The 21354-nt window shown below is 41.6% G+C and overlaps 2 protein-coding genes across 3 annotated transcripts; both read right to left on the minus strand.

Annotated features, from left to right (window-relative positions):
* Positions 1-73: 73 nt before the first annotated feature.
* Positions 74-7578, minus strand: rab1ba (zRAB1B, member RAS oncogene family a). The gene is made up of 6 exons (XM_076972754.1): positions 7256-7578; positions 5752-5824; positions 4973-5068; positions 4102-4197; positions 2830-2961; positions 74-2484 (listed from the first exon to the last, which is right to left on the minus strand). Exons 1-6 carry the CDS (start codon positions 7267-7269, stop codon positions 2290-2292), a joined length of 606 nt encoding a protein of 201 aa, XP_076828869.1. The 5' UTR covers positions 7270-7578; the 3' UTR covers positions 74-2289.
* A 1107-nt stretch (positions 7579-8685) lies between these two features.
* Positions 8686-21116, minus strand: LOC143475139 (tyrosine-protein kinase receptor UFO). 2 transcript variants are annotated; one of them, XM_076972884.1, is made up of 15 exons: positions 20983-21116; positions 20323-20384; positions 19618-20230; positions 16319-16474; positions 15873-16199; positions 15495-15654; positions 15164-15255; positions 14890-14988; positions 13077-13157; positions 11144-11236; positions 10563-10684; positions 10260-10369; positions 9881-10040; positions 9650-9783; positions 8686-9190 (listed from the first exon to the last, which is right to left on the minus strand). In XM_076972884.1, exons 1-15 carry the CDS (start codon positions 21062-21064, stop codon positions 8911-8913), a joined length of 2571 nt encoding a protein of 856 aa, XP_076828999.1. In that variant the 5' UTR covers positions 21065-21116; the 3' UTR covers positions 8686-8910. The 2 variants fall into 2 exon arrangements, with proteins under 2 accessions (XP_076828999.1, XP_076829000.1); XM_076972885.1 differs by lacking the exon at positions 8686-9190 and having other exon boundaries at positions 10531-10684.
* Positions 21117-21354: the final 238 nt, after the last annotated feature.

Raw genomic sequence — 21354 nt, forward strand, 5'->3', positions numbered from 1 at the left:
TAGCCCAAACCATCACTCCCAACCTCTACACATGCCCCCACCAATCAGCTACTGCTCCCTCCAACCACAAGCCAATAATTCTTACTAAATAATGTTTCCAGTTTTTTTTTTTTTTTTTTTAAAGAAAAAGAATGTTATTCTGAGGTTAAGTTAGCACTGGCTGATGTGGTGTTAACTAGTTTTAAATGGCTCAGTTTATTAGTAATCTAACGTTACAACAGACACTGGTGCAACTACTTAACTGAGACGAGTCAACAATGAATTCTACAAACTTCATCTATATTTTTCTAGATCCACATCCTATATATTGAAACAGTACAATAAAAACAGTCCGTCAGGGAGCAGTAGGACATCGTTCGAGGTCACATGACTGCTAGAAGGCTCTTAAGTCCAAACGGCATTCAGGGAATTGGTTATGACATCCTTTAAAGTTTGAACCAGATGAAATGAGAGGGGGGTGTCACCCAATATAACCAATATAATGCATTCAATGCCATAAGGATCAATCAGAGAGACTGTACTGGTCTGGAGTCCTCACAAGGCCGAGGGAATCTCCTGGAGGTGAAAGGGACTGAGGATCTCCAGAAGGTTTTGAAAGATTTATCTCACAGGCATGAGGCAGAAGAGTGAGACTCCACTGCGAGTGTTGCATTTGTCTGTTCAGAGGACCTGGGAGTTCATATCCGGTCTTTCAGCCAGGACCAGTCAGTCCCAACATCCCCTGTCCTGCTAGGACACCATGTTCTCACACAAGCTTTCAAAAGTATAACATCCAAAGAGCTACAGCACACCTACATGAGTACTTTCAATCAAATCCCTCCATGTACACATAAACAGGGGCCCGTTTCCTGGCCATGGATTAAACCTAGTCTTGGACTAAACTGCAGTGCCAATGGCATCAGCTTTGGGGACTGCTCCTAGTCTAGACTTGGGCTTAATTTTGGTCTGGGTAACTGGTCTAGTGTATACAAATAAAATATTTCTATATATTTTGTGATGCATGATGGAGCAATCTGACAACAAAGAGGATAAACAGAACCTAAGCACTAACTAATACCAACTTGTCGAAATGCTAAGATGTCATTGTACATCAGATCTTTAAATCCAGAATGAAAGTTGAAGACTACAAATAACAGTAACAAGACAGCATGAGGCTTCTATTTACTGCAAAGAAATCTCTGCTAGTCGTGATATCTTGATGTCGAGGTCATAAAAGTCAAGAAAACCTGAAGCTCTGATGCACCAGATCACAAGCCAAAAACCAGAAAAACTGCTCTAAATGATCATTTGGAAGTCTGTAACAATGTTAACATTATACTCCAGTGACAATGGTCAACCATGCTTTCACTTTAAACCCAGGACAAATCAAACGTGCCAAGTGAGGCATACCGGGTCTCCTGGTCCACTTTGGGCATGAAGATCTTTGCCCTGCTGAATATACTGGAAACACGTGGGGGAGGGGCTAAACGAGGTAACAGAGGGAACAGTAGCTTTACTCGACCAACCCAAACCCCAGACATCACAAAGCTTTTATTATAAACAAAGATTTTGTCCCCTCCCCTTCAAACACCTTCATTTGACAGCAGTAAGCCACTGTACAAGCATTTTAGAAAATTCCTACTGGAAAAATCTCAATCAATAATAATAGAATATTGCCAATATTTATGCTCTTCATTTCAGTATATGACTATGCTGTAGGTCTCATCCATGTCTTTACATAGCCATCTAAGAATGTGAATGGTTATTTGTGTATGGATGGGGAAAGGAGTTTCTCATGTATACTCTCATGTAACCAATCCTGCCCTCTAAGACAGCTGCTCTGCATACAGACAGTAGTGAGTCACCCAAAAAGCCAATTAATTTACTTTCTTGCATCGTCCATCCCTCTTTTACAGAACAAGTAACTTGCTACAGACCAAGCAAGTGGAGTGTCTGTGTGTGGTTATGGGCGATGGGGTGGTGGATGTAGACGGAGATGGTGTGCGTGTGAAGCTAAGGGCTAAGAATAGGGCAGGGTCCAGAAGAAGACAGGTCAGGGAGACAGGATGAGAGTCTAGGAGTATAAAACCAAGGAGAGGAGGTTCACAAAGGAAGCTACTAAACTTCTTGCAAGCCAAAAGAAAGATAAAAACCCGAGCTTTGGCTCTGAAATGCAGTGGCTACTCCCTTAAGAATGTTACAATGTCTTCACCTCCTGTTCTTATGCTCCTAGAAGTACGCAGGTGTGTGTGTGTGTGTGTGTGTGTGTGCGTGCGCACGCAGGTAAGTGCGGGCAGGGGCGGAGGCTCTTCAACAGCAGCCTCCACCCGATGGTCGGACTGGAGTGCTATCGATCTTCAGGTTGGGCTTGTCGCCTCCAGCCGTGGCTCCTGGGCCCATGCGCTTCTTAATCTCAGCGGCCATGGTCATGAAGGCTTGCTCCACGTTGGTGGCGTTCTTAGCACTCGTCTCCAGGAAGGGGATGGCAAGGGAGTCAGCAAACTCCTACAAAAAAAATAAAGATTTTTTTTGTTCACGACTACCGTTAACTGTCAAAATGTTTCGATATACTTTTGGCTTAAGATAAGCAAATGAGAGCAATGAAATCTGAAAATTCTAGACAAATCTGCTTTAGACAAGTCAGCATTTTCAATGACTGAAGCTTTGATACGTTCAACGACTTTGATGCTTTAAAAAGCCTTAATACATCACAAGTGCTCATCCATTTCTGGCAGCACTGACAAAATCCTTTGCTTGCACCAGACATTTATTAAATCAGTCCCAAAGAGTCTGGCTCCCGCGGGCTGTGTGGTTACGACAGGACAGCTCAAACATCTCCCTACTCCACACCTTGGCTGTTGTGTAGTCCACTACTTTCTTGGTGGTGAGGTCACACTTGTTCCCAACCAGCAACTTGTTGACATTTTCACTGGCGTAGCGGTCAATCTCCTGTAGCCACTGCTTCACATTGTTATAAGACTCCTGCAGAGAGAGAGAGAGAGAGAGAGAGAGAGAGAGAGAGAGAGAGAGAGAGAGAGAGAGAGAGAGAGAGAGAGAGAGAGAGAGAGAGAAACAGAGGATGGGGTGTGGGGGGGGGAAGCAGGAGGCTGAGACTGCACCAATAAATGTACACTGCAGGGTTTGATCTATGCACCAATGGACCCCATAAATACCCAAGTGACTTGCAGAAAATTAATTCATGCACTTGCCACCTGGAATCACAGATCAAATGACCAATCCGTTTCACCGCCACGACACGGCACAAAGCAACCCCACAAAGCAACCGCACACCGCCCCGTCTCCATACGAGTAAGAGGCACCCGTCCGTCTGTCTTACTGAACCTTTGCGCTGGAGTGCAACAGTGAGCAGAGTATAAAGGTCCAGCACCAGCACACAGAGGCCAGCAGTGACAGCATGGTCACAAGAAGTTGTTATGCAAAAGCTTCACGGTCTCGAAGAAGAGGTGGGCGTAATTTGTGACATCACTGATAAAAATCCAAATGAAAAAGGGAGCAAAAGTGTGCACAACTGGAGGAACTCCGGCAAACACAGTAAATGTCAAACAATTAGATTTTTGAGGTGATATGCCAGGACGAGAATAAATAGGTTTGATATTGATGTTGGGGCAATATGCCCGACACACTGACTGACCCCAGGATGAGATTTATGAAACAAGACAAGCCATTTATTTACTATCTTCCCATCCCTGTGAATGTGTGTAAGCAACAGAGCCATGAGTCTTTTACTTGTAAGACCTTTTACTTAAGGTAACTTGCTCCTTCCCTTGGGATGCAATAATCGTTCTAATAGTATTAGCAGTTGCAATTTCGTCCATGGTAGCTCTTACAACATGCCAACATAGTCAAAGATTAGTAAAGTAAAATATTAAAATTAGTAATAATGAAATCCAACATGACCCATTTCTTTATAAAGACGGGTGTAGTTTTAAGTGAGAGAAACATGCAATATAACAAGGGAGCTGTCAAGGAACTGGAAAACGAAGGGAGCTTAGCATGGCCCAACATCTATAGTACAACACCCAACACTGGAAGGGCAGTGCACACACTAGATCACACTAGATCTGGATCAAACTGAGCTGAATTCATTTTAAGCTGCCTTACCTGATCTGTGACATCATAGACCACAATGATGCCATGGGCTCCCCTGTAGTAACTGGAAGTGATGGTGCGAAACCTTTCCTGCCCGGCAGTATCCCACTGAAAGAAAGAAAGAAAGAAAGAAAGAAAGAAAAAGAGAGAGAGAGAGAGAGAGAGAGATGGATCAGGGGATGGATCAGAAAGTGTAATGGCAAGAAAGCATATACACACTGTTTACTATAGGAATTCTGGCAGAAACAGCAGCAAAACCACAGAGAATAATTTTCCATTTAACAGTCCTTAAACCCAAATGGATCTTGGATTTTCTGTACTAATTGCTATAGTAATCCAGGTAACCTAAATTTACTCTGGCACTCTGTAGTAAAATAAAACAACCGTCTAAAGCTAACTTCAGGACTAACCCGACAGTCAGAACATTCCCACTTTGGTTAGCTCTCTCAGCCTGGTTACTCTGCAAACGGATTGCAGTGACTCACTCAAGTGCCCATTTATTTACTACCCTGCAAGTGCACCCGTCTGCCCCTCTCTCACAGGACATGTGAGCCACAGGAGTCCCGCATACTTCTCTGCAAACATGGCTTAACCCAACAAATGCATTATAGAGGCACACCTCAGCCCTGCATGGCATACATAAAGACAAGCTAAGTAAACAGCATGTGAACGGCAAAGAAAAGATTCTCCACGTTCAAGTCTGTTACCAGCTGTCAGCTGAGAGGTCTGCAGACAAAGCTTGAGCTATTCTGCACAGCTCAACATTAAACATTATCCAAGAAACCTAGAAATACACATAGCTTTTTTATTAAAACATAAGTCTGCCTAAAACCAAACAAAAAGTGCAAAAAGAAAAACCCCAAAAACAAATGAGGTCACTCACAATCTGAAGCTTAATGGTCTTGCCATCCAGTTCAATAGTGCGAATCTTGAAGTCCACCCCTATGGTGCTGATGTAGCTCTCTGTGTACGTGTCATCCTAGAAAATACCCATATGTCAAGGTAAGCAGTATTAAACAAATCATAAGTGCTAAAATCCAGACTTTGGCCAATGATTAAGTTGTTATACCCAAAACAATATCCCAAGCAGCCTCTAAGGCACATTGGTTTTTAATTTTATAGTTTGCAACTATTCAATCAAATCTTATTGGAGCAACATGGGTGGGGCATTCTATACACTCCCCTCCAAGTGCAAAAAAATGGACACAGAAAATTTGTCCCAAAAAGGGGAAACTACTTTCATAATGTACAGATGTTTAGACTGTTACAATACACCTATTAATATTACTACCATCATAGCAGTTTAATGGAAAACAGTCAAAATCCAAACTGTTCAAATATTTTTGTATCTTCATTCAAGATCATACATTTACCTGTACATAAATTATATGTTCATAACATAAACTCACCATCACTCATACTCCAATCAACAATGCTAAATATACCCAGAGAAGTAATGCAAATTTGCAAGAATCAATGACACTGACATGATGGTAGCATTGTATTTGTAAGTTTTTTCACGTTGGTGTCAACTGTGTTTAAAGTTATGTGCCAAAAAACACCCAAGCAAGAGGTTTAAAATAAAATAATATTCAACCACTGACTAGAGAAACACTGTTAAGACCCTATAAGACAACATGGCTAACAGAGTTGTGTACTCACTGCAAATCTCAACAGAAGACAAGACTTCCCCACTCCAGAGTCGCCAATTAGGAGCAGCTTGAACAGGTAGTCACTGAAACGCAACATAACCAATTCATGACGTAATTCATATCTGAATCAGAAACCATAAGATCTAATAGAATCACAACTTGCATTTAAGAGGAAGAATAAAGTAAAGATGACAGTGTGTGCACAAGGAGGATAACGTGGTGCTTGAGAATCTTTCAAAGAAATATTTATTCACTGGATTTACAATAAGCCATCTGCATTCAGGTTTAGTATTACCAAAGCTCTGAAGACTTGGAGAACCTAAAGCTCAAATGCTCAGTCTACTACGAGAGCAGCACCACTTTTCTTTTGGACCCAATAAACCAGCAACTATGGTGGCAAACCTCTGATGTTACCATGTAGAATCTCTTGATCATATTAAATCTCTTCACACCAGTTTCCAGTCACCATATGATTGAAGGGGTTAAAGCCACTGTTCAAACACATTTCTCTTATCAAAAAACACAAAAATTAGGATGGGGTGACAAAAACAATGTAGTCCCTCTGATAAACAACAACACGTGCATTTGATAGCTCTCAAATGTGAAAATGTCGCAATCAATGAGCTAATTTTGGTGCTCTCTGAATTCAGGGGCCAGGGTTCCTGCCAAGAACCAGCCTAACATTAGACATGTAAGAGAATGTTGAGTCACATCTGTTATGAAGCAATCGGCACTATGTACATAGTGCCATACAGTTTGACCCGTGTGAAGAAGCAATATTTAAGAGTCTCACCGTTTTACTATACGCTATTAGCTCTTACATTAATAAACATAATACTGGTCAACCTCTATAAAGAATAATTTAGTCCGAGCGCTTTCAGTTGAATCATAGTCGAACAGAAAACGAAACAAACGTTACGTGAACCTTCAGGTGCACTCTTGACTTGCGGCCCTAATAAAAATGACACGACTGGCCTTTAGAGGCCACGCTGTGTTTAAAGGGTTCGCGTTAGCCTGCGTGTGGGCTTATTTTATCCACCGTGTGGGGGAATAACGTGAAAAGTACACTTATCTCCCCGTCAAAACGACCAAAGAACCCGGTGCGGTGGGAAACCAACGTCGCCACTTTCAGGACGACTTGGGTTACGTTAGCAGCCCATAGTGGGATTGAAATAACGCTAGCGGCGCTTGCTTTAAAACACAGATGTAGCCACGTAAAACATAAAAAACTATCTAAAAACGACCGATTACGGAGCCCAGGTAGTATTTCTGTCCATCACTTAATCTAGTTAACAGGCCAGGTCGCTGGTTAGGGACCTCAGGCACCAGATATTCGTTAAATTAACGCTGCCCGCACCGCTAGGCTACGTGGCTAGCACAGCTAGCTAGTCCGCTGACGGGGAATATGACAAAGCTTATCCGCCGACGACGCCGGGGTTTGTTGGTGGAGGCTTTGAATCGAGCAAAAAAAGGCACAGACGTACGTAGCCGGGGTGCTGAAGTAAAGTACTCACTATTCCGGGTTCATTTTGCGTGTGAGGGCCGGGGTGTCTCTTTTTTCGGATGGAGATTTGACACCGTTTCTTCCTCTTTTCTCTCCGTGGAAAAGAGATGACTCGCTCGACCGGGATTCCGAGGCACCGTGGCGAACGTTTGCGCTTCCTTCACTTTCCCCCTGCTGTCCTGACGGCTCGAGATGTCTTTTGGTGTATTTTTTGTCTACTTAACGAACATTACTATGTTGAAGAACAATACGATTATTTTATCCTTTCCTTTCTTCCTTCCTTTTCTGCCCTCGCGCAAAGTACAAGATGGCTGCGCAGGTGCGGCAGTGACATCAGATGACGTGGCATTACGGGCCGATTTCAAAGGCCTCTTTAGGAAAATATAGTCACATAAGCTATAGTTTCTTGCTTTGTTTTCTTCTATCTGCAGCATACATTTATTTGCAAATATATGATGAATTAAACGGTAATTAGAACAAAGTTAAGTTTAGCCTACTTTGATGTCAGTCACAAGGGTTTCCAGTGTGGAAATACAGGTTTAATAGGTTATACAAAGTTATAATTTTCGTGTGAAAAATGACAATACCTGAAAGTTTACAGTTGCAATCTTGGTTGGACCTCCTTAGAACACACTTGAATGTCATTAGGAGAGAATTTCTGTTCAATAGCAATATCCAGATCATCCTTTCAAACAAAAATGCTTATAAATTTTGTTTGCCTTGTTATAAAATTGTGCCTTCAACAGTTCACTGTGTCATAAATTGGGTTAGAGTGGATATGCAGCAGTGTTGGGGGGGGTCTGAAATCAGAATGCTATATGTCACAGACCGGGCCGGTCGATTGGTGAACAAACAGTGTTAGGTTTGCTGAATGAGAGAGAATATAGGCTTGCAACCAGGTCATAAGAGGATAATGGGGACCTGGGGCACAATGTAACCTTACATCTGGCCAGACTGTTAGTTTTATGGCATGGAAACATAAGTTCACAATATAGGCATGGAGTGATTTTTTTGATCAAATGAAGGTGAGCCGTCTGCCTCCTGGTTTTGACAGAGGTGATTTTGCTGTGAATTTTATCGATAACTTTTGAGAAAACTGTCTTGGTCAGGATGGCATAAGTGGAATAGTTGCTATAACACTGGTTATTCCTCTGAGTGCCCTTAAAGGAGTCAAGTTAATCGGTCTGTTTCTGTGGAATATTGATTGGTCTCTCTAAGATGTGTTAAACAGATGTGTCTTATGACTAGAGGAAAAGAAAACAAGCTTTATGATGAATGTTTACGAGGTCTGGTGGTGTCCATACAATGGCCTGAACAAGTGGCCAATCACATGATGTGGAGAGAAAATGTAAATTTTGGACACAACATGAAAGTAATCCAGCTTAGCTGTCACTTCAGCTATATTGATTATATCAGTTACATAAACAGACAAACAAGGGATTCAGGTATACCTTTCATTTTATTGAATGACAATTACGACAGTTGGTTTTTTTAAGCTTAGGCTACTTGAAAATGATCAGAATAATCAAAAAGGTCTAAGACTGAATGTGATGAAGATTCCCCGTTTGACAGCTTCAAAAGATAAAATAAGCACATTTTGGATGAACACACACACACATACAATACAGCATATTTTGTGCTTCCTTGCTCTTCCATTCTTCTGGTCTAAGTCTCACTTTTACCGCTGAGCAGGTATCCGTCCCTGTCCGTGCAGCCCACAGGTGCAGGCAGGTAAAGGTTCCCCTCAGCCCCATCAGGGGCGGGGTCTGCAGCGCTGCTCAGGCTCCCATTGGCCAGCTCCAAGCCCTGGTTGATGTAACGTGCCTCCATACTTGCCTCCAGTGGCGGAAGCTTAGATAGGAGAGCTTTGAGCCTGCAGCCCAGCTGTGCAAAACAGGGCCTCTTAGAGGGGTCCTTGTGCCAACAGCTAAACATCACCTCATAGCTGGGAGGAGAAAGGAGGGGGAGAGAGGTCAGAGAAGACCAAATGATTCACAGACGTTCATCACTTAGCCACGTCAAACAGTGTGACATTCAGCTACTCATTAAGAGCTGCACAGAGCAACACCGTTGACCTTGTTCATGTCAACAAATAATGAATTCAGTGACTTTAATTTCCTCAGCATGCTAAGCATCCTCTATTGTATGGCTTGTGCATGGAAGCCTTTGAATCTCGTACATTGTTCCCCTCATGTCCTATTAATAGGCTTTACCCTGATTGCATGGGTCTGGACACAGAGGAAGTTACGGAGAGTGCTTCAGAATATTTTGCAGCATGTAAGCACCTGACAAGATACTGACAAATTTGTCCACAGTCAGCAAAGTGTCACTACCAGCATTCGTATTTTAAGGTGGCGCCCAATACCTTGTACTTCATGTTCAGCAAGTATGACGGTGCACTCACAGTTCACAGTCACAGTCACCCTGCTTGATGCGATGCCCACCCTCCAGCAGCTCCAAGAGCTCGTGGTTGGGGATGCCAGGGTAAGGAGTCTTCCCCCTGGACACGATCTCCCACATGGTCACCCCAAAGGACCACTGGCACAGAGACAAAAAAACAAGAACCGCATACCATTCCTTGTTTGCTTTTTAAGGTTCACTTTAAAGAGCAGTATCTGGCTGCCCTGGGACTCACCACATCACTTTTGGTGGTGTAGACGGACTCCGAGAGGCTCTCTATGGCCATCCACTTGATTGGCATTCGGATAACCACCCTTTGCCTGTAGTAATCACTACAAAGGATCTGCTTTGACAGGCCAAAGTCAGCCACACGCACATGCAGATCATCGCCCAACCTGTGTGTTTGTGTGTGTGCATGTGTGGGTGGTTGTCAGTAAGTGAGAAAGGAATAATTATCAAAGAATTAAAAAAACACAAAATGCCCTAGTTTGATGTAACACAAAATGTCCTAGTTTGGTGTAATGCAAAATGCTCTCGATTGGTGAAACACAAAATGCTCTAGTTTGGTGTAGTGCTACAGATCCCCCCCCCCACCCCCCACACCATTGCCTCACATGCAGTTTCGTGCTGCCAAGTCTCTGTGCAGGAAGCCCTTGGTACTGAGATATTCCATGCCTGTGGCAATGTCAACCATGAAACGCAGAAGGCTCTGGTGAGGTACGAACTGAAATCAAGCACAAAGTTGGTTTTACCAAAGCTGCAAAGGATAACATAATATTTCATTATTGTTTATGTGGCTCAGCACTGCATGCTGCTTGTGCTTGTATGGACATGTCTGCAATTACTTGTTTTACCGAGAATGCTCATGTGCACAGGTGTGTGCACCTGTGCATGTGGGAATGTAATATGGTGATCACCATAGGAATGTCACCATAACGGGTAGCTATAAGAAATCTTCGCAGGTCTCCATGTTTCAGGAATGGTAAGATGACAAGTGGGACAGGGATAGATGAATCCTGTTCCCTCTCAAGAGTGACACCTGGTGGACAGATATGAGAAGTAAATACTCATAATCAGAACACCGGTAGTTCAGAGAAATTGGTCAAAACTCCATCTGTTTTATGTTCTACACTGGCATTTGGATTTTACATATTTATGCTGTTTATTATGTTACTATGCAAGCCTTCCTTTCAAAACAAAATATTTATGTCAAGATAAATCATAAATATGTAATCTTTAGCGAAAAGGAATTTAATATAAGTTATATGCAGAATTCATATGAATTCACTTGAATATATGATATCTACAAGAAAAGTAATATAAAATATGCATGATCTTTTAGTTTGAAGTTTCAGACAGTTTCACTCTGTAACCTGTAACCCTTGACAACTCTTATGCTGCAACTCTTAACAACAACCACAGTTATTTGTTTATTATGTTTTTGAATACTGAATGTGGGAGTGGTTGGAACAACATGTTTAAAAATGCCATACATTACCTAGAAGTTTCACCACGTTATCATGATCAAAGTGCCGCATGATTTCAGCTTCCTTAAGGAAAGACTGTAGCTCGCCCTCACTGTAAATTCCAACTGCATTAAAATTCATAAACAATATTTACTCATCTCACACTTTAATACAAACAAGCACCCTGCATCTACACTAGCTGTCCACTTTGTTAGCTACACTAGGGTGATCATATTTTATTAAAAATAATAGGATTTTATTTATAAGTGCCTATCAAGACACACAAGGACACTTTACAACCAAGATCAAACAAGAACAACCATAAAATACTTAAAACTGTACAGTTGAAAACACAATCCTAAATAAATGTGTTTTTTTAAACATCTTAAAAGTAGATAGAGATGTGCAAGTATGGAGGTACAATGGGATGGTGTTCCACAACTTAAGACCAACTACACTAAATGCACTTTCTCCATTCATATGTAACCCTACAGGATGAGCAGACAGCAAATGTGCATCTGCAGATCACAGGGAAAGAGTAGGGCAGTATATGACAGAGAGGCAGAAAGGTGTGGAGGGACCAGGCCATACAGAAATGTCAACACCAGGAGCTGTATTTTAAACTGTGTGCGATACGGCAACCAATGCTAGTCTCTAATAGTTAGGCCAATATGTTCCCATGGCCTGGTTCGCGTAAGAACTCTGGCTGCTGAATTCTGCACATAGTGCAGCTTATTACTGCTGGCTGGGAGCCCAATTAAAACAGAAATGCACTAGTCTAGCTTTAATTAGACAAAAGGGTATACCAGCGTTTCAGTTACTGAATCGGTAAGAGAAGGGCATAGCCAGGCACTAATTCTTAGGTGGAAAAACGCTGTCTTAGTTATATTATTAATATGGGTGTCCAAAGGGTGGAGTCTAGAATAACACCAAGATTGCATACCTGAGCCACAGAGAATGTAATAAAACCCAGAATAGATATTTTTGGTTGAATATTTTGGTTTTCACATTAGAAAATGAGCAGAGGGACAAATACATAACCATTTTTAACACAGGTAAACAGGACTTATGATGGCCTAGATGGCCAAATAATACTAATCTTTTTTATTTAGCTGTTTCTCACAAATATATAATATAATACACTCTATAATTTCTAGAGTTTAATTAGATGTACAGTCGGAGTGTGGGTGATGGGATGTGAACATAAAGAGATTTATAATTTATTATTTATGTCAAATCATTTTGTTACATGCATGCTTTACACAGAGAAAACGGCCATCGCAAATCAAAACGAGTCCAACCCTCAGAGCATCACCCTCTGTTCTATGTTTGGGGAATTTTATAGACTTGTTAATGACACATACAAAAGATCATACAGAAGGTAAACCTCTCGTATCCTCACTGGCCATTTTCATCCATGCAGCCTAATTTTGGAACACACTATCACTGCTGGCCAGATATTATTTGGGTACTGGTTTATTCTCTACACAGGCTTGAGACTGGGGTGATAGTACTGGCTGTTGACCTTGCATGAGTGTATCAGGCTCAGCAGTGTTTTTACATGTGTAAGTGTCCCCGCTGGGTTCAGAATTACCTGCCACCCAAAATCAGCATCCTGTGGTCAGAATCATAACAAAAACAATTCATGGCTACGGATAAATGTGGGTGCGTGGTAAGCGCATACAAAAAAAGGTTAGATTTGAAAATTTAAATTTTACAGCATTACATAATTTCAAATAGAGCACAATGTGTTACATTTTTAAATCTAAGTAAATGTCAGTAGCATGGGGTTCAGTTATTTAAAGGTCTGAGGACCTGAGCTTTCCCACCATATAAGGTTTCTCACTTTACTACTATGCTTTGACAGATAAGGGGTCATTAATAGAACATTTTTGCAAAATATGACAATAGGTGGGTGCAGCTTATAATGTTAGAAGCTGAGGTTTTTTCTCACTAACTGCTCACCTCTCATGGTCTTCACCGCCACTTTAATGTCATCACCCTCTTGAGGGGAGAATGTACCTTCATATACTGCCCCAAATTCTCCTAAAGGAATGAAAGATCAAAAAGATTCACAAATGCAAAGATGCCCTGACCCCATGCTACAGCAAATCAGTACAGCCATCACACTGGATTTGTATTGTTCAGGAGCAGTGAAAAGTCTTTTTTATTTATGTAAGTTTCTTTACAACACACTTTGTTACAAAGTAGCTTCAGGAATACTAGGAGTCAAGAGGGAATCCATCCTCACTGGGTGAAAAGAGTAGTAGATATTTCGTTTGAATAGCACACTTAATACTGAATCAAGATAATTGGCATAAATCATCTTGATGTTTCAGTGTGTGTATCTTGGCCTTCTACAGGTGACAAATGAAGGCACCAACTGCACTATCAGAGGTAATGCACACATATAAGGACAGAATTATAAATATTCTTGTGGTTACAACAGGAATTTGGAATGCGCTTCACATTAATTCCATAGGAATGCTAATAAATTGTCTCTGAAGACCATAGTAACAATGTAACCATGAAGTTCCACATAGTTTAATGCAAACATTTTCAGATTCTGCTTTTTTGTTTGTTTGGTATAATGTATGCATTTGTGCCTAAATATTCAGGTGAAAGGTCCATCGATCATTTGATCAACTCTCACTCATCTGTTACGGGAAAGAAAACATAGTCAAGTAGGCTAGACATGACATTCAGTATTCACATTCACTTTTTAGTATGACATTCAGCCACTTTTTAGAACAATGTGGAAATGTGGAAACGATTTGAGCTATTCAAACTGGACAGACATACTGTTCAGAACCAAGCACTACATTTTAGTTTCCCAGTGGCTAGTCTGACTATGGCAGTATACTATTGTAGGCAATTCTATAATTAGTTTAATATATTTACATAATGAGACAGTAGTATGTATTGCATTTTGATGCATGGATGCAGCTTTGAAGTAGTGTCGATGATTAGAACAACATATTATATTCTAGTTTCTTATTATTGTCTCTTTATCTATTTTGTTGAAATTGTGAAAAGTCTTATACATTTTCTTGTATTTCTTATGCATTTCTTGCAAAAATTTAAAAATAAAGTGTAAGGACAAATTTTTATGTATGCAGTACTGTAAATAATATTGGTATCCTACTATTTACTGTAATCTTGTAGTTCTAGTAATTATATAAACAACCCAGAATAAAACTAATATTTACACATAAAATTACACATTTGATACTAGTGAACACATGGGAATGAGGTGAGGACAGGGATTAAGGATATGTGAATGGTTCACTGGCACATGGGGGTGGTGTTGGGGATGTGGGGGATGGGTGGAGTGGGGATGGTGTTGGGGATGTGGGAGTGGGTGGAGTGGGGATGGTGTTGGGGATGTGGGAGTGGGTGGAGTGGTGATGGTGTTGGGGATGTGGGAGTGGGTGGAGTGGTGATGGTGTTGGGGATGTGGGAGTGGGTGGAGTGGGGATGGTGTTGGGGATGTGGGAGTGGGTGGAGTGGTGATGGTGTTGGGGATGTGGGAGTGGGTGGAGTGGGGATGGTGTTGGGGATGTGGGGGATGGGTGGAGTGGTGATGGTGTTGGGGATGTGGGAGTGGGTGGAGTGGGGATGGTGTTGGGGATGTGGGAGTGGGTGGAGTGGGGATGGTGTTGGGGATGTGGGAGTGGGTGGAGTGGGGATGGTGTTGGGGATGTGGGAGTGGGTGGAGTGGTGATGGTGTTGGGGATGTGGGAGTGGGTGGAGTGGGTAAAGAATTTCTCTACTGCACCTTTCCCAATCTGCTTGCCCAGCGTCAGTCTGCTGCGATCTACCAGCACGTCTCTGATACCATGAAGCAGGCTCACACTGACTGACACCTCAGGTGAACCTAGAGGGAGGGAGAGACCAAGAGAGCAAGAGAGATTGTTCTAGGTCTTCATAAGTAATTGCATTTTTAATCCACTGGCCCATACAGAAGCCCTCCCAGTGCTACAGTGTGCCACAGTTGTCAACCCCTGTTACAGGTATTTCCTGGGTGTGGAGTAATAGGTGGGAGTGTTTACTGGTGGTTTGTGGTAGGGGAAAGGCGTCTTCAGACCGGCGGTATGTTCTGCCATGAGCTGACAGAGGCATGAGCTCCATGTCGGGGTCTTTGCTTATGCAACAAAGTTACAGACGAATTAGTTAATACAACTTGTGCTCCACTGAAAAGGCTTAAGGTATATGCAAATTAGTCTTAGTCTTTTTTGTGTGTCTTTTCTTGCACAGTAGTAATGTGTTATCATCATAATATTCTTCAGTATGATCAGATGCAGTCATGATAACTGGATCACAGATGCATTTTTAAATAAATTCTTATAGTTGCTGTCGTGTTGCTTTTGTTTGATTGTTTACCGGCGTTTGCTGTGGCATAGAATGTAGAAGCCAGCTGATGTCAGAGCCAAGAGCACCAGTATTCCACACACCACACCGACAATCACTGGAGATGAAAACTGCTGCGCCCTCTGCTGGAAAGGAGCCACTGGTACAGGAGGAGGATTGATGCGAGTCTTCCCTGTTCATGTACATTTCAGAAATTTCACCTGATGCTGCCCATACGGATAACTTTACATTCATACATTCCATAATACAAACATTTACAAATACTTTTGCTTTATATTTTAATATTGAGTCATTTTCACTTGGACTATTTTGAAAGTTAAAGATGTGACCAAATTGCTGAGGCATTTTTAACACGTCTTTGTTTGAGCAGAGCTGTGAATCAACACTCACACACAGTAATGGACTGCACAGATCCAGAAGAGTGCACTTTATCCGTTATCCTGTTACGTGCTCTGACTGAGATGAGGTAGTTCACATACGGATGCAGTCCGGTAATGTTTGCCACTGTCTCATTCAGTCCTGTGGACGCTGGAGCAATATGTGTGCCGTCAGCACATGGAGCCCATGGAGCATGAGGTTCTTCTGCTTTCTGATGGCATTCTACATCATACATCACTTCCTCCCTTCCTCCGCGGTCTGCAGGGGCAGCCCAGGTCAGTATCAGGGCTGTGTGGTTCAAGTGATGGATGGTTAAGTTCACTGGCGCTGATGGGGATCCTGAAGATAATGGACAGATGTGGAAGCAAGACGTTATATTCATGGTGTTGATAGCAACGTGTGCTATTAATTACTCATTCTCTTAATTTATCTCGTATATTAAAAAGTAGATTACGCACTTGTGCAGCCTAGATGCCACGGGTCGTCCCGTAGACGTGAATATCCGTCATTACAGTCACATTCGGAAGCACCTTCCAGTAATGTTTTGCTATTGGATGGGCAAAGCTGACATTGTCCACTGTCATTGCTGGGCTTGTAGGTGCCTGGCTTACAAGCTGTGTGTAAGGAAAATCACAATGGTGAAAATAAATGTTTCATTTTTTTCATTGTGAAGACAAAGCATAAATTTGACAACTCCTAGGCCTCCTCACTTAAGACTGGCTTCCAAATTAAACCTATATGATGAAAAGAATCTTGTTAGTCTACACATAGGTGTCACGTTGAGGACCCCGGCCCCTCCCTTTTGGGCGTGTTAACGTTGTCCACGTGCTTTGTCTGCGTCAGTGGATCTCCGTGGTTATGGTTATGTCGTGTGATAATCTGTCTCACCTGTGACTCGTCTCGTAATCACGTGGGGCTAATGTGGTTTGTCTATTTAATGTACGTTCGCGCAGTGTCCTGTGCTCGTCGTTGTCTAAGTCTACACGTTTCTGTGTGCGTGTTTGGATGTTTATCGTGCGCTATTGTGCAATCATTGTTAAATAATCTAAAAGTGATGTCAGTCAAGAGGTATTCTGTGTCTCATTCTTCACCACGACCCCATCGTCACAATAGGTTTATTCTGTGTATGTATATATATATATATATATATATATATATATATATATATATATATATATATATATATGCATGTTTGTTTATTTATTTATTTATTTTTATCGGGCAGTATAAAAGGAATAATTAGATGCTTGATGTAAAATCATAATGACAGGTTGTGCAAGTCTTTTATCAACTGGACTTGCTAGAGTGCTCTGGAAAAAGATGAATTTGGCTTTCTTTGGCTTTCTTGCAAGTGAAGTACCATATGGCACACAAATAATGCCCCAAGCAACACAGCAATACTGTGATGCAAACATTACTATTCTATCTCTTAGTCCTGCAGTGCTGGCAAAACTTTCCTTTCCAAATGTCAGAACCACATGAGATCAGACTGCTAGTCTCTGATGAGCTTTTTTAGGATGGGTTATGAGGAGTGTTGTTTTCAGCCCACAACAGACACCACAGAAACTGCCTGGGAATGAAGAAAGTTCACTGCTCCTGTAAGACACCCATTTTTAGAGTAACACAAGCAATATCTCCAGGAAAGGTAGCGTGTATTCACACATGGTACATTTGGAGGGCAGTGCATTTCCGTTCTGAGCAAGACACATGGCAGGTGGATTCCAATGTAAACAACTAAAAGATGATGTGACTGATTCTAGGCCCTGAAACCTGAACCTATGGGGTGGAAAGACAGCCTTGGTGAACCAACAAGTTGGTTGCACCTGTGTGTGGTTAATGGCAGCCTACTTATAAGCCCACTTCTCTTTCAGTAAGTTGACAGAACCACAGACAGAGAGAGAGAGACAGAGAGGCAAACATGTAATCTGCTGAAAGGCATATCAGTGGTGAAAAACCCTGCCCAGAGTGCTTTCTACTTTATTTCTACCCAGGCTGAGGGCCACACAATTGGAGTTCATCCCAATGGACAAGACAATTGCTTCAGTGAGTCTATGATTCTCAGACAAGAATGCTGTGACTGTTCTGTGTGTATGGTAAGGTAGGGCAGGTGCTTGAGATGGAGCCTCCTTCTGTCTGCTGCTGGAGGACTTCAGCACCCATGTTGGGAATGACTGAAAGACACCTAGACTGTCTTTGTCAATGTCAATGACCTCACTGATTAGAAACTGTGTGGGTAAATGTTATTAGACTCCTGTGTAAGTCATGACATGTCATAAAAAACAATTTGTTTGATCACAAGGTTACATGATCCAATAGCAACTTGGGCCGAAGGTCAGTCATCAAAATCATGTCATATGACCTTGAGGTTAGACACTTGGGGTAAGTAGTCAACATTTGGTGGTGAACTGGATTCAGCAAAAGAGATTTTGCAAAATAAAATCTTGTAAAGTGTGTAATCATGTAATCATGTCTTTGGGTGATCCAGAATAGGTATGGATGCAGTACTAGCTGTGTATTTGGAAACAAGGAGTTGTTCATAAGTGTTATTGTCCACTAAGAGACACTAAGTATCTTGTATCCAGTTCTTTTTGTGTTTTTCATGGAGGGGATATCAGGGTACCACTAAGGATGGTGTTGTGTCTTGATGGACAGCTAGAAGTGGCTTCTCTGTTATTTTGCAAGTGATGATGTCCTCTCAGTAGGTTGGAACAACTCCAAATCTGAGATTACGGTAGATTATTATCTCCTGGAGAATAATGGAATGCTCCCTTCAGGTGAAATAAGATTTTTTTTTTCTTCTTCAGGAGGAGTTTAAGTATCTCATGATTTAAAGGTTCATGAGTTAAAGGAAGCTCAATCATGAGATCAATCCCCACTCTCACCTGTGGGCACATAGTGAGATGTGGGTTGTGATAAAAAGAGTAAGATTATGAGTACAAGTGGCAGAAACAAGGTTTCTCTGCAGGTTGTTTAAATAGTCACTCTGATAGGGTGCAGAGCTTTATGATCTAGGAATGCCTCAGAGTAGAACCACTTCTCCTCAAGAGGAACCAACTGAGGTGGTCTGTGCATCTCATAAGAATGCCTCCTCATCTCATATCTTCACTATAAGGAGGTCCAGAGGCAAACCCAGGACATATAATATCTCACAGGAGGTCACAAGGATTGGAAACCTTTGGGCTGATCTTCTCAAAGACCCTTACCAGGAAAGACAGTAAGAAGAATGATTTTGATGATGATGATGATGATGATGATGATGATGAAGTGAGCTCTATATCTTACCACTGACCCCTGCGTCCTGTTTCCCTGACAACTCCAGGAAAATATCAAAGTGATTGAGACAAATTAAGCAATCTGAATCTGCAGCTAAGATTTATGTATACACATGATATCTCATGGCAGGATTATTAAATTGTTTTGATTATTGTCAATTGTTTTTCTGCATGAAATGGCTTTGTTTATTGTGTGGCTTTGATGTTGCTCTGTTTTTGTGGCCTGACAGCAAGATATGCAAAGAAGGTCCAGTGTTTTGACACCAAGCCTTAGTCATCATCATAAGGGTGATTACTAAAGCCAACACTGACGTCACTTCTCTTTCCCTGGCATTACATAGTCCATGTAGTTTTTAATGTTTGACGTTATTGAGAATGGTCTATAGATTATTAGTTATAGGACTTCTAGGAACTCAAATCCCTACATGGCATTACTTGATTAGTTGAAGATGTTAAATGAGTTCAACCTGAACATATTGTCTGACCTTGACAAATATCACCCTCTTCCTGAAAACCAGGCAGACAGATGCAGGACCCATGCAAAGCACCCCACTCTCCATTTGATTGACATTCCATCTTTGGACCAGAAAGGTCTTCAGCGCCATGCACACACTGGCCTTCGTTCCACCCTGATCCCGCTGAAGCTTCTCCAAAGTTGGTCTGGTTCCTTGTAAACCCTGGGCATTTCATGTAGAAGATGCGCACAGATGAAATGAACATGCATGACCCACTGTAGTGGAACCCCAGATGGAAGCCATTCTTTGAGATCTTCCCCAGATGAAGTCCTTGAGCGTGATATAAATGTTGAGCCATATCTGCAGGGGTGACTGGGTAAGGAAATGCATGTGGAGCTACAACCTCCAGACCCCCTTGCTGGAAGGCAGGACTCTGCACAGGCCTGTCGGACTCTAGTAACTCAACATTAACAGGTGTTTGGTCATCTTGAGCAATATTCAAGTCTAGCAGGATCTCATGGGCATCCTTCCTTGGAATCCATGTAGTCCACAATGATTTCATCTTGTTTTTATATTTCCCCTCACAGCCTTGGTAGACAGAGTGTGCAAAGTCCAGTCCCAGTTTCATGTTTATTTCTTGCCACTGGAAGAAATAATTTATAAAATTTAAATGTTATGATGTGTACCTGAATATCGAAACATTCTTTTTAACAAAGGGAAATTGCATTTACTTACAGATCTCTGTGGTTCAGATATCCATTGTAAACGTTTCTGTGATGTCGAATGTAATATTTCCTCTGGAAAAGGTTTGAACACCATTACAAATTGATCATACCACTCCAGTTGTGCCTGAATTGACTAAATGAAACTTTTTTTAAAAATCAGGGAATTTCGGCAAAGTACATCGCTATCTTTCTCTAGTCGCTGTCTAATACGAGCCACTGACAGACAAAATCAAGACCGAATTTTTCCACAAATTAGTGTGTCCCGAATTTCCAAAAAGCATCGTACATGGGGCTCTGGTCCCTTTGATACAGGTTTCATAAGTCATAAACTCCCAAGTTTAAATTTGTCAGGTAAATTGATTACATTATTTGAATTAATAAGCCAGGATGAAAAAGCACTTTTAATTAATTACAACACAACTTGTGAATTACTAAACACAACTGCGGTTAAACATTATATAATGTAATTTACAACCCACAATAACGGAGAGAATTTTTAAACTGACTTTCAATGTAAGGGTCTCATCCTTATCTCAAACGTTATATGCTCCAGTCCTTGGAAATGCTTTTAACAACGTTGGAGATTATCCACATAATAAAAGTCGTAATACTTTCGTGCCCACAATCGGAAGCTATAAAGAACTGTTAAGTAGGCTATTACATTTCCTACCTTCGATAGGGTTCAACTGAGCAGTCGTGCCAAAAAACTGTGTGGAAAAAAACAAACTCAGCAAATAAAAGACAATATCCATATCCTCAAGGATCACTGTTATATGAAAACAAGACACTTCCAAACAGTAGGCTATACTGTGAGTGAGTTAGGACGGAAAATAAAAACTCGTTATATTATCCCACAACTCATCCGCCTCCGTAACTTGTTCATGGTTCCAGTAAATGTACCGCAAGTTATATCGTAAAGGCTGGAGTTAAACGCGCAGTCTTTGACGTGCATTATTGCGAATTTCAGCAATCCTCGGGGCTTCTCCACGTGCGACATTCTCTCGAGACGATTCACGGTGACAGGTATAGGTACAAATCAACA

Source organism: Brachyhypopomus gauderio, chromosome 14, assembly GCF_052324685.1.
Source record: "Brachyhypopomus gauderio isolate BG-103 chromosome 14, BGAUD_0.2, whole genome shotgun sequence".
NCBI lineage: Eukaryota > Metazoa > Chordata > Actinopteri > Gymnotiformes > Hypopomidae > Brachyhypopomus > Brachyhypopomus gauderio.